This window comes from Erinaceus europaeus, chromosome 16, assembly GCF_950295315.1.
Source record: "Erinaceus europaeus chromosome 16, mEriEur2.1, whole genome shotgun sequence".
Lineage (NCBI taxonomy): Eukaryota > Metazoa > Chordata > Mammalia > Eulipotyphla > Erinaceidae > Erinaceus > Erinaceus europaeus.
In genome coordinates this window covers 21,510,715-21,523,834 of record NC_080177.1, presented here as the reverse complement: position 1 = coordinate 21,523,834, position 13,120 = coordinate 21,510,715, and the positions used below count along the sequence as shown (strand labels likewise).

The 13,120-nt window shown below is 41.8% G+C and overlaps 1 protein-coding gene across 1 annotated transcript in view; it reads left to right on the top strand.

Annotated features, from left to right (window-relative positions):
- The window catches only part of SCAPER (S-phase cyclin A associated protein in the ER), a 326,131-nt gene that overhangs the window by 7,159 nt on the left and 305,852 nt on the right, over positions 1-13,120 (top strand). Inside the window, exons 2-3 of the mRNA XM_060174708.1 lie at positions 1,900-1,966; positions 12,734-12,851. Of these exons, the coding sequence (XP_060030691.1) occupies positions 1,961-1,966; positions 12,734-12,851 (124 nt within the window). The 5' untranslated portion in view covers positions 1,900-1,960. The remainder of the gene's footprint in view (positions 1-1,899; positions 1,967-12,733; positions 12,852-13,120) is intronic.

Genomic DNA, 13,120 nt, shown 5'->3' with positions numbered 1-13,120 from the left:
AGCTTGGGGATATAAGGATAGACTTTATGAAGGTGATTTTTGAATTGGTCTTTTTACTATGTTTTAGTGTAGAGGGTGAAAGCAAAGGAAGATGGGTGAACGATGATTCTTTAGCATGAGCTTCGTTTGTTATTGTTAGTAAATGGGTATTTGATCGAGACCTACTCAGACTCTACTCTGTTCTGGGGCCACAGTAGCACTGAAACAAATATCATGCGGCTTGTTCTCTGAGTCAGACAGCAAGTAAATAGATAATAGAAGGTTGTAGACACTCTACACCTGCAGCAGGGCAGAGGGTACCAGTGCAGGGAGACAGGACAAAGGTTGCAGCTGGCAACAGAGTGGGAAGGGCTCCCTGAGAAAGTGTCCCAGATCGGGGAGGGGGTTGTCAACTAGTGTAGAACTCTGGGGCAGAAGTATCTGGCTGTGAGAGAAGAGCGGTAGTTGTGGTTAGAGAGGTTTCTTGGGGAGTTCTAAAGTAAGGGGTGTGGTAGGCCACTGTGAGAGCTTTGGATTTTGCTCTGACTGAGACGCAACTCTTCCAAGTTGGGGAGTGGAGGTGCTGCATTAACACACACAGCAGATTTATGGAGGTATAACTTAAGACACCATACAATTAACAGTTTTTTTAAGCACGTTCACAGAATTGCACAGTCATCATAATGAATTCGTGAATGTTTTCATCATACCCTAAGAAACTCTGTGCTTGTGGTCCAGGAGGTGGCGCAGTGAATAAAGCATTGGATTCTCAACCATGAGGTCCCCAGTTCGATCCCCGGCAGCACATGTACAGAATGATGGCTGGTTCTTTCTCTCCTCCTATCTTTCTCATGAATAAATAAATAAATAAATAAATAATTTTTTTAAAAAAGAAACTCTGTGCTTGGGCAGTCATTCCCATTGCTCTCCAACCCTAACCCTTGGTAAATACTAATGAATAGAATTTACCTACTAAAGCATATGTAAATGGGATTATATAATATGTGGTCTTTACTGATTAACTTTTAAAAAAATATTTACTTATTTATTTTCCTTTTTGTTGCCCTTGTTTTTTATTATTGTTGTAGTTATTGTAGTTGTTGTTGATGTCCTTGTTGGATAGGACAGAGAGAAATGGAGAGAGGAGGGAAAGACGGGGGAGAGAAAGACCTGCAGACCTGCTTCACCACCTGTGAAGTGACTTCCCTGCAGGTGGCACTAAGCGCAAGGACTGGCATAAGGATCCCGCTTAACCCACTGCTACTGCCCGGCTCCCAGTGATTAACTTTTTTTCTTTTTGTAGTTGGCAGTTCCCCCCCCCCCATTTTTCATTTATGATTAATAGTGGATTACAAGATTGTGTAATTACAGGGTAAATAGTTGTTGTTTTTTTTTTTTTAATTGCCTCCTGGGTTATCTCTGGGGCTCAGTGCCAGCACCATTGCGTCCAGTGGCCATTTTCCTTTCCCTTTTTTTCTACTTTATTGGCTAGGACAGAGAAATTGAGGTGGTGGGGGGGGATGTAGGGAGAAAGAAAGGCCTGCAGACTGGCTTCACTCCTTGTGAAGCGTTCTCCCTGCAGGTAGGGAGCTGTGACTTGAGCCTGAGTCCTTCTCACCCAGGTGCTCTACTGCATGGTCCCTACAGGGCTTAGTTCCACACCACGCCCACCATGGTGATTAGCTTCGTAGCATAATTTTTTTTTTTTGCCTCCAGGGTTTTTCTGGGTCTCGGTGCCTGCACTACGAATCCACTGCTCCTGGCGGCCTTCTTTTTTTTCCATTCTTGTTGTTGTACATATATATAATCTTTATAATTTGTTTAATCTCATGAGAAACCTATGGGGATGGGATTTGTATTCCTTTATTTCTAGGTGTGATTTTCTGACATAACTAACAGTATGTCTGTATTTTATTGTAGAAGTCATACCTTATGGGTTCCTGTGGTAAATGAGCTTTCCAGCGCAGAAGGGAATTAAAGGATGATGGTGAGTAATCCAGCCACCTCAGGCACTAACTTTATAGTCTTTCCGGCCTCCTTATTTCCTCCCTTCTTTCTGCTTATTTTTTATTAGTCTTTTCTGATACAGCATTTGTTACATAAAAGTTACCGTAGGGAACATCTTGTTAGAAAGCACAGCAAAGCGCAGGAACCGGCGTAAGGATCGCGGTTCGAGCCACCGGCTCCCCACCTGCAGGGGAGTCGCTTCACAGGCGGTGAAGCAGGTCTGCAGGTGTCTATCTTTCTCTCCCCTTCTCTGTCTTCCCCTCCTCTCTCCATTTCTCTCTGTCCTATCCAACAACGAATTGCGTCAACAAGGGCAATAATAATAACCACAACGAAGCTACAACAAGGGCAACAAAAGGGGAAAAAAATGGCCTCCAGGAGCGGTGGATTCATGGTGCAGGCACCGAGCCCAGCAATAACCCTGGAGGAGGAAAAAAAAAAAAAAGAAAGCACAGTGATAAAATAAGCACCTGTGAGTGACAGCTCGGGAGTCACTGCCTCCGCCCTAGACAGGCTCCTATTGTTTCCGGGATCTCAACAAGAATACAGATGGTAGCCAGCTTCTTTCATGTGCTTAAAAATGATTTATTTATTTGTTTTCACCAGAGAATGACAGAACCACTGGAGCACCACTCTGGCATATGCACTACCTGGGTTCAAATCTGGGGTCTCTTGCATACAAGTTTCATTTCCTACCAGCTAAGTCACTTCCCCAGCTTTGTTCCATTTATGTCTTAATATTTATTTTTTAAAATCTTTAAAAATTTATTTATAAAAAGGAAACACTGATAAAACCATAGGATAAGAGGGGTACAACTCCACACAATTCCCACCACCAGATCTCCATATCCCATCCCCTCCCCTGATAGCTTTCCTGTTCTTTAACCCTCTGAGAGTATGGACCCCAGGGCATTGTGGGGTGCAGAAGGTGGAAGGTCTGGCTTCTGTAATTGCTTCCCTGCTGAACATGGACGTTGACTGGTCGGTCCATACTCCCAGTCTGCCTCTCTCTTTCCCTAGTGGGGCAGGGCCCTGGGGAAGTGGAGCTCCAGGACACATTGGTGGGGTTGTCTGTCCAGGGAAGTCTGGTTGGCATCATGGTAGCATCTGGAACCTGGTGGCTGAAAAGAGAGTTAACATACAAAGTCAAACAAGTTGTTGACCAATCATGAACCTAAAGGCTGCAATAGTGCAGATGAAGAGTTGGGGGGGGGGGTCCTCTGTTTCGTAGATAGCTAGTAGGCGGTGTATTTTAGTTATATTCCAAAGGGCCTGTGGCTATACTAGTTGTTTTTTTTTTTTTCCTTGAGTCTGAAATCTGAAATGCAGGTGGATCTAAGTTATTGTCTGGGGAGATGATGTCATAGCTGGAAAAAGGACCAGAAAGCTGGATCAGGGAAGAGAGTAGCTCCCAAATATGGGAAAGGTATATCAATATTGTTCACTATAAACCCCATCGATTTGATGTGATCTGGGGCCCATATTCAGCTTAGGAGCCTATGTGACCTCTACATCCCTGTAGATCTGAGCTCATATTCTGTGGTCATGAGTAGGAACATTCCAAGCTGCCCCAATTTCAGGACCCATCTTCCTCAGATATAGCATAGAGCATGTTGTCCAGCCTCCCTTCAGAAGATAGAACATTCTCTACTGTTGTTGATCCAAGTTGAGGGCAAGGTCCTATGGGGGCCCACATAGGGGTCTGTTTTGTTGTTCCTGATAATGTCTTAATCTTTAATAAACCCATACCAACAGCTTGCTCTGCTTCCTTGCTCAGGACCTAACTAGCTCTCTCTTTTTAACTATTCATTATATTTTTAAGACTCCTTTTTAAATTTATTTTTTATATTATTATTATTATTTTGCCTCCAGGGTTATCGCTGGGACTTGGTGCCTGCACTACAAATCCACTACTCCTGGAGGCCATTTTTTCCCCCATTTTTGTTGCCTTTGTTGTTGTTGTTGTTGTTATTGCTATTGTTGTTTTGCTGATGGATAGGACAGAGAAAAATTGAGTGAGGAGTGGAAGACAGAGGAAGATAGACACCTACAGACATGCTTCACCACTTGTGAATGACACCCCCCCCAATAGGTGTAGAGACGGTGTCTTGAACCAGGATCCTTACGCCAGTCCTTGTGCTTTGCACCATGTGTGCTTAACCCGCTGTGCTACCGCCTGTCCCCCCATTTTATTATTTTTTATTGGGGAGATTAATGGTTTACAATAAGAACAGTTGCTGGGACATGTGTAAAATTTCTCAGTTTTCTGCCAGTCACTCTCCTCCCCAGCCTAGGTCCTCCTCCACCATTATGTACTAGGATCTGAAAGCCTACCTCCAGACCCACTGAATCCTTTGGTGCAATACTCCAAACCCAGTCCAAGTTCTGCTTTGCGTTTCCCTTTCTGTTCTTATTTCCCAGCTTCTGCCTATGAGTGAGATCATCTCGTATTTATCTTTCTCTTTCTGGCTTATCTCACTTAACATGATTCTTTTAAGCGTCATCCAAGATGAGGTAAAGAAGGTGAATTCACTATCCTTAGTCGAGTAGTGTTCCATTGTATATGGAATACAACTTTCTCAGCCACGTATCTGTTGTTGAATACCTAGGTTGCTTTCAGGTTTTGGCTGGTACAAATTGTGCTGCTATGAACACAGATATACAAAGATCTTTTTGGATGGGTGTGTTTGGCTTCTTAGGATATATCCCCATGAGAGAAATTGCAGGGTCATAGGGTAGGTCCATTTCTTTTCTTTTTAAAAAATATTTATTTATTTCCTTTTGTTGCCCTTGTTGTTTTATTGTTGTAGTTGTTATTATTGATATCGTTGTTGTTGCATAGGACAGAGAAATGGAGAGAGGAGGGGAAGACAGGGGGGAGAGAAAGACACCTGCAGACCTGCTTCACTGATTGTGAAGTGACTGCCCTGCAGGTGAGGAGCCGGGGGCTCGAACCAGGATCCTTAGGCCAGTCCTTGCACTTGTGCCACCTACACTTAACCTGCTGCACTCCTGTTAGGTCCATTTTATTATTTTTTAAATTTTATTTATTTATTCCCTTTTGTAGCCCTTGTCATTTTATTGTTGTAGTTACTATTGTTGTTGTTGGATAGGACAGAGAGAAGTGGAGAGAGGAGGGGAAGACAGAGAGGGGGAGAGAAAGATAGACACCTGCAGACCTGCTTCACTGATTGTGAAACGACTCCCCTGCAGGTGGGGAGCCGGGGGCTCAAACTGGGGATCCTTATGCTGGTCCTTGCACTGTGCACCACTTGCGCTTTACCCGTTGTGCTAGCGCCCAACTCCCCTTTCTTCCTTCCTCTCTTTCTTTATTTCTCTCTCTCTCTCTCTCTCTCTCTCTCTCTTTATTTTTTGTTTATAAGAAGGAAACACTGACAAAACCATAGGATAAGAGGGGCACAATGCCACACAATTCCCACCACCAGAACTCTGTATCCCATCCCCTCCCCTGATAGCTTTCCTATTCTTTATTCTTCTGGGAGTGTGGCCCACGGTCACTATGAGATGCCAAAGGTGGAAGGTCTGGCTTCTGTAATTGCTTCCCTGCTGAACATGGGTGTTGACAGGTTGATCCATACTCCCAGCCTGCCTCTCTCTTTCCCTAGTGGGACAGGGCTCTGGGACAAGTGGAGCTCCAGGACACATTGGTGGGGTTGTCTGTCTAGGGAAGTCTGGTTGGCATCATGGTAGCATCTGGAACCTGGTGGCTGAAAAGAGAGTTAACATATATAAAGCCAAACAAGTTATTGACTCATCATGAACCTAAAGGCTGGAGTAGTGCAGATGAAGAGTTGGGGGGGGGGGTGTCTCTGTTTTGTAGATAGCTAGTAGACCTATTTAAGGTATATTCCAAAGAGCCTGTTACTATACTATTTTTTTTTTCCCCTCTGAGCCTGAAATCTGATCTACAGGTGGATCCAAGTGATTTTCTGGGGAGATGGTGTCATGGCTGGAAAAAGGACCAGTTTCTTTCCTCAGTTATTTGGAAAACTGAAAAAATGATTTTAACAAATGAAGAAATTTTAGTTTATGGGCAATGCAGTATTATGAATGGAATTTAAAGAACTTCTATAGAAATCTTTATAGGGGCCAGGTGGTAGCACATCCTATAGAGTGCACATGTTACAATGCCCTGGTCCTAGGCTGCAGGGGCGGGGGAAGTCCATGAGCAGTGAAGCAATATTGTAGGTGTCTCAATTTCTCTCTCCCTCTCTCCCCTCTCCCTCTCAAATTTCTGTTCCTATCAAAATAAATATCTGAAAAGCATATGACTTTAAAGTATATATATATATATATATATATATATATATATATATATTTATTAAGAGGGTTAATGCTTTATAGTGCGCACAGTTTCATTATGTACCAAGTCCTCAAATTTTCTTCCCCCCTCCCACTCCAGAGTTCTTTGTCCTGGTGCAAGACAAGCAGATATTTAATAAATTATACTTGAAACTATTTCAAGATTATGAACAAGGTTGCTAGAGTTATTCATATTTTTTAAAAAAAGAATTTATTTATTTATATTTATTTATTTATAGAAAGATAGGAGGAGAGAAAGAACCAGCCAGCACTCTGGTACATGTGCTGCTGGGGATCAAACTTGGGACCTCATGCTTGAGAGTCTAGTGCCTTAGCCACTGTGCTATCTCCCAGACCACAAGTTATTCAGATTTTTTAAAATATATATTAACACAAAATACAGAGAATGGAGACGTGGCTGTGGAGTAGAAGCCATTTCAGGCCGCTCTCCTGTGAAACTAAAACAGAACAATGAAAAGTCACCTGAAAACTCAACAAAATACAACCAGAATTTTCAGAAAATCACTAAGCCATAGCCACCAAATTGCTGATGCTGCTATGATTCCATCCTGACTTCTCTGGGCAGATGACCTCACCAATGTGTCCCAGAACCTCACCTCTCCAGAGCCCTACCTCACTAAGGAAAGACAGATATACATGCTGAGGGGTATGGATCAACTGGCCAAAGTTCATGTCCAGGGGAGAAGCAGTTGCAGAAGCCAGACCTTCCAAAAAAAGAATTTTGGTCCCTACTCCCAGAGGGGGAGAAATATTAGGGGAAGATGACCAGGGGGGAATGTTAGGGGGAAGAGGGCTCTGAACTCCGACTCCATCAGGACCTGGAGAGAGAAGAGGAAAAAAGGAAGGACATTTGGAAGTACCAACAGTTGTAGGTGTGACTTAGAAAGAAAGAGGACCATACGAAAAAAAAAAAAAGGGCAAATATATATAAATATAGATATCTAGTTACAGAAATAATAGTCAACTTATATCTGTGGCCTTAGGAGAACTACTGTAGTTTCTGGTGGAGGGAATGGGGACATAGTACTGTGGTGGTGAAGACAGTATGAAATTATATCCCTGTTATCTCATAATTTCATAAACCAATATTAAACCAGTAATAAAAAAGTAGGGGGGAGTCGGGCTGTAGTGCAGCGGGTTAAGCGCAGGTGGCACAAAGCACAAGGACCGGCATAAGGATCCCGGTTGGAACCCCGGCTCCCCACCTGCAGGGGAGTCGCTTCACAGGCGGTGAAGCAGGTCTGCAGGTGTCTGTCTTTCTCTCCTCCTCTCTGTCTTCCCCTCCTCTCTCCATTTCTCTGTCCTATTCAACAACGATGACAACAACAATAATAACTACAACAATAAAACAACAAGGGCAACAAAAGAGAATAAATAAATAAAATAAAATAAATAAAAAATTTAAAAAAAAAGTAGAGAGAGAGAGAGAGGGAGAGGGAGAACCAGGGCACCACTAAGGCATAATGTGATGCTGGGGATCAAACCTGGGACCTCACGCACTTAAGTTTATTGCCCTACCTGCTAGCAGGCACCACCTCCAGGGTCACTATTCAGATTTTCTTTAAACGTGGGAGAGATAACTAAAAAACTTCTATTTCCAGTTTAGAATAAGTCTCAGAGACACATGTATTTCTGAGCAAATTTTGTAAACACTTGCATTCTTACTTTGTGCATTATCTTACAGTTGTATATAGTTGAGCACACAAACTTTTTAAGACTGCTTTTTATGTTTCAGCAAAATTCTGCAAATTCTTATGGCAGCACTAGGTGGCGCACTGGGACTTTAGATAAAAATACATGTATTTTTGTTTCCTGTAAGAACCTATAGATTAAAATACTGTTTGGAATAGACATCCTTACTGTTATGAAGTATCTTAGACTCAAGACAGTTTATTGCACTTCAAACCCTGGTGGTGTTTAAAATTGTTATATTTAAGTTATCAAGATTTATTTATAGCCATACTATTATTATTATTTTATTTTTGCCTCCAGGGTTATTGCTGGGAGTTGGTACCTGCACTGTGAATCCACTGCTCCTGGAAGCCATTTTTTTTAATAGAACAGAGAGAAATTGAGAGAAGAGGGGGAGGTAGGGAGAGAGACAGAGAGACACCTTCAGACCTGCGTCACTGCTTGTGAAGAGATAGATCCCCCCTGCGGGTGGGAAGCCGGGGGTCTCAAACCGGGATCCTTGTGGAGGTCCTTACATTTCATACTGTGTGTGCTTAACTCAGTGTGCCACCACCCGGCCCCCTATTAATATTATTAAAATGATCAGAATTTAATTTTTATTAGAATCCATTAAGTTTATATTTGCAGAAAGTGTCTGTGCTTTAAACTGAAGTATGGTGTTCAGTCAAATATTATAAATGTTTTAAATTTGTTGTTTGTGGTGGTGGTGGAAGAGGAAATGGTGTGTGTGTGTGTGTGTGTGTGCATGCAGAGTATTGCATGTAATTAAGAATGAAAGTCAAGCATTGAGCTAGTATGCTTTTTTCTTTTTGCATATGTGTAGAGTACTACATACAAAAGTACCATCTTGGCAAGATTTATAGTAGAACTGAAATGTTTATAGAAGAATATTGGATTTCAAGTTTCTTATCCTAGCTTTACTGAAACCGTGCTGTCATATAGTCATTTCCGTTTCTGGAAACTCAACTTTCTGAAGATTTCATGAGATATAATGTAATATATACACTAGTGAATGCTGTGATATCACATATGCCACCTGTAATGGTACAATAGAAAAAAAGGATTTTTCCACATGGTCTCCATTTCATTGTTCTCTTTAGCTCTCTTCAGTCGGGGTTTGAACACTACTATGTTTTCTGATTGCATATGAGAATTATCTGAAAAACATTGAAAATGGTCCTCCGGTTTTAAATAGTTCATCTGACCTGAAGAGGGTAGTGATATTTCTTGAGGAAAACAATACTTAGGTAACCTAAATGACAGAAACTGTTTAAGTTAGGTAGAACTAATGACCATCGGGAGATGTGTTTCAGCAAGAGGGAGGGATTTTCTGGTGTTCTGTTGAGAGGATTTTGCCATGTGGAGCTGGGCTAGGGTCCTGTAGACGAGTAGAATCCAGTTATAGTTTGAGAGCCGGGCCTCTAGATCCGTTTGAAGACACAAGATGAGATGACAAGAAGAAAGGAATGTAAATATAGACATTTATTTTGAAGATGTAATAAGTTAAGTATAGAGAGGAAAAGTTGGGTTATTAACCTCATAGTTCTTAGTACTGGAGTGGAAGAGAACAGTCTTTGTTTTCCTAATGGCTTGGACTGGTCGCTTGGTTCTTCGATTCATGCCCACTGAAACTCAACTCCTATCACTCCTGAGTTAGCTCCTGTGGTCCCCTCCGCCCCAACATAATGCAGATTTTGTTTCTGCTGAGTTATTCCCAGGAGCATAAAAAATCTAGAACCACCCATTTAAAAGATCTTCTCTCCTGATTTTTACTTTTTTCATTTTTAAAGACAAAACTTTAAAGAAGTTTTAATTATTTAAAATCTATTTATTTAAAGAAATTACATACACATATGTGGAGAGAGAGAGAGAGAGAGAGAGAAAATATAGACACCAGAGCACTGCTCAGCTCTGGCATATGGTGGTGCTGGGGATTGAATGTAGGACCTCAGAGCACTCAGTTTTGGTTTATAGTGGTGCAGAGAATGGAACCTGGGACTTTGGAGCCTCAGGAATTAAAGTTGTTTGTGCATAAAGCCCCGATTTTCTCATTCTCTGAACTCTCTTTAATCAGCATTTTGACAACCACTCTTTACTCTCGGGCACTCAGCTATACATCATCAATTCATTCATTTGTTGTAAATGGGGTTTTCCTGGGCAGTTCAAAGCTGTCAGGCTTATTGCTACTACTTTAAACAGGTTTCCCCTCCTTTGTGCTTTTAACTCTTTGCTTTGATTGTAGGTTTTCACCTGTTGTTCACTGATGCGTAGTTACTTGGTGTTTAATTTTGCTTGGATTCTGTAGAACCTTTCTTTTGTGGGAAGGGATAGTGATAGAGACAGAATTTGAGAGGAAAAGGGGAAGGCACCTGGGCAGTAGCACTGTGAGGTAAGTGCACATGGTGTGAAACTCAAGGACCACCATAAGGATTCCCATTAGAGCCCCTGGCTCCTCACCAGCAGGGGGGGTTGCTTCACAGGTGGTGAAGCAGGTCTGCAGGTGTCTATCTTTTTCTCCCCGTCTTCTCCTCCTCTCTCCATTTCTCTCTGTCCTATCCAACAATAATAACAACAACAAGGGCAACAAAAATGGGAAAGAATGGCCTCTAGGAGCAGTGGATTCGTAATGTAGGCACCAAGTCCCAGCAATAATCCTGGAGATGAGACAAAAACAAAACAAAACAAAACAAACAAACAGAACAGAGAGGAAAAGGGAAGATGGGGGGAGACAGCGAGAAACAGATATATAGCACTGCTTTATTGTCATGAAATTTCCCCCTTGCAGATGGGAACTGGGGGTTTTCAAACCAGGTCCTTGCAGTGCATGCCTTCCTCCAGATAGATGTGCCACTACCCAGCCTCCAGAACCTTTGGAAGAATCGAGCTTATGTCTTTTGTCAAGTTTGTTTTTATGTATTACTAAATGCTTTAGTGGGACAGTCAGTGAGATTTCAATAATTCTGTCATTTAGATAATAATTCATATCAGCAATGATTTCCTGATGTTAACAGTTACGGTTTAGTTACCCAAGACAGCATCCATACATACAGGAAATATACATCCAGTGTTTATGGGCAAATGGGATCATAAGTGAGGTTCATTTTGAATGTTTTAGAAAAAAATATATGAGTCTGTTTGGGAAATTCTTACGTAACTGTATTGTGATCTGAATTTCTTTGAGAATGACAAGTTTCTGTCTCCCTACTGGCTTTTGTACTACACAGCCATATCCATTTGTTTACACACTGCCTGTGACTGCTTCTACACAGAATGCCGTGACTGAGTAGATGTCACAAAGACCAGATGACCTGCAAAAGCTCCAATAAAAAATGATGATTATTTGTCCCTTTTAGGAGAAATTTACTGACCTTTGCTTTGAAGGGTAGTGACTTGTTTCTTCTTCTGTAGTATACTACTTCTGACTAATAAGTCACTCTCTGGACTCTCCCTCCCCCCTTTTTTCTTACATGAAATAAATATATACTTTTTTTTTTGTCACCAGTATTATTTCTGGGGCTTAGTGCTGGCACTACAAATCCACCAATCCCCGAGACCATTTGTTCTTTTTCCTTTCTTTCTTTTTCTTTTTTTAAGATAGGACAGATAGAAATTGAGGAAGCATGGTCCGGGAGTTGGTGCAGTGGATAAAGCATTAGACTTTCAAGCATGAGGTCCTGAGTTCGATCCCCGGCAGCACATATACCAGAGTGATGTCTGGTTTCTCTCTCAGTTCTCTCTCTCTCTCCTCCTGTCTCTCTCATAAGTAAATAAAATATTTTTAAAAAAAAAAGAAATTGAGGAGGGAGGGGAGTTAGAGAGGGAGAGATGAAGAGACACACCTGCAGACCTGCTTCACCACTCTTGAAGCTTCCCCCCTGCAGTGGGGAATGAGGGTTTGTGCACATGGGAAGTGCTTTCTCAACAGGCTGTGCCCCTGCCCAGCCACCATATACATATACATATACATATACATATACATATACATATACATATACATATACATATACATATACATATACATATATATATTTTTTAAAGATGGTTACTTTTAAAATTCCCTACAGATAGATCCAGAAAGACTGATATTATGTGTTGTGGGTTGGAGTGTTATCTCTCATGTTAGCTTTGGTTGACCGAGAGGTTCTTCTGTGATTGGGGTCTGGGGTAACAACAGTCATTTGGGGCTTAGTGGGACTGGAACTTCCTAGATGGCTCAGTGGATGGTGTCTGTATACAGTTTACTGGGAATTTTAGTCTAGTGGACATTTCCTGGAGCATTATTCTCCTAGAGGAAGAAAATAAGCTTCTCTGAAATATTTTATGGTTCAGCAAGTTTCAGGAGACATATTTGTAAACTTGCCTCTTGGGTACTGACCTGTGACCTGCTAATAGGTAAGAGAGGGTAATGCTAATTAGACACACAACAGTGTGTGCCCCAGGACACTTTCTCAAACTTTACATTGTCTTCATTTGTTACTGAGATAGTAAATTTCTCTTTGTAGTTACAAAATTCAATACTTTTAGAACTCTGAAAGATCTGACCCTCTTTTTTTTTTTTTGTGTGTGTGTGTGTTTAACTGCCTTCCCAATTCCAATTAGCTTTAAGTATTTCTTCTCTGAGAAACTGAACAATGGTGAATTTCTCTGCTAAATATATTTTACATGGTGACTGATCTGATTATCTAATGACTGTTCTCTATCCTGACTGCAGGCTTCATTCCAGCGCTCCAGCAGTCATGACAAAGTGAGGAGAATAGTTGCAGAGGAGGGTCGGACAGCAAGAAACCTTATAGCGTGGAGTGTCCCACTGGAAAGCAAGGAAGATGATGGTGCGTAGGAAAATTAGTTCTATTGTTGTTCATTAGAGGGACACATTTACTTCATTTCTTTGGGAGAAAGTATATATAAACATTTCTTGGGAGTCGGGCAGTAGCACAATGGGTTAAGCACATGTGGTGCGAAGCACAAGGTCCGGCCTAAGGATCCCGGTTCAAGCCCCTGGCTCTCTACCTGCAGGGGAGTCGCCTCACAGGCGGTGAAGCAGGTCTGCAGGTGTCTATCTTTCTCTCCCCTTCTCTGTCTTCCCCTCCTCTCTCCA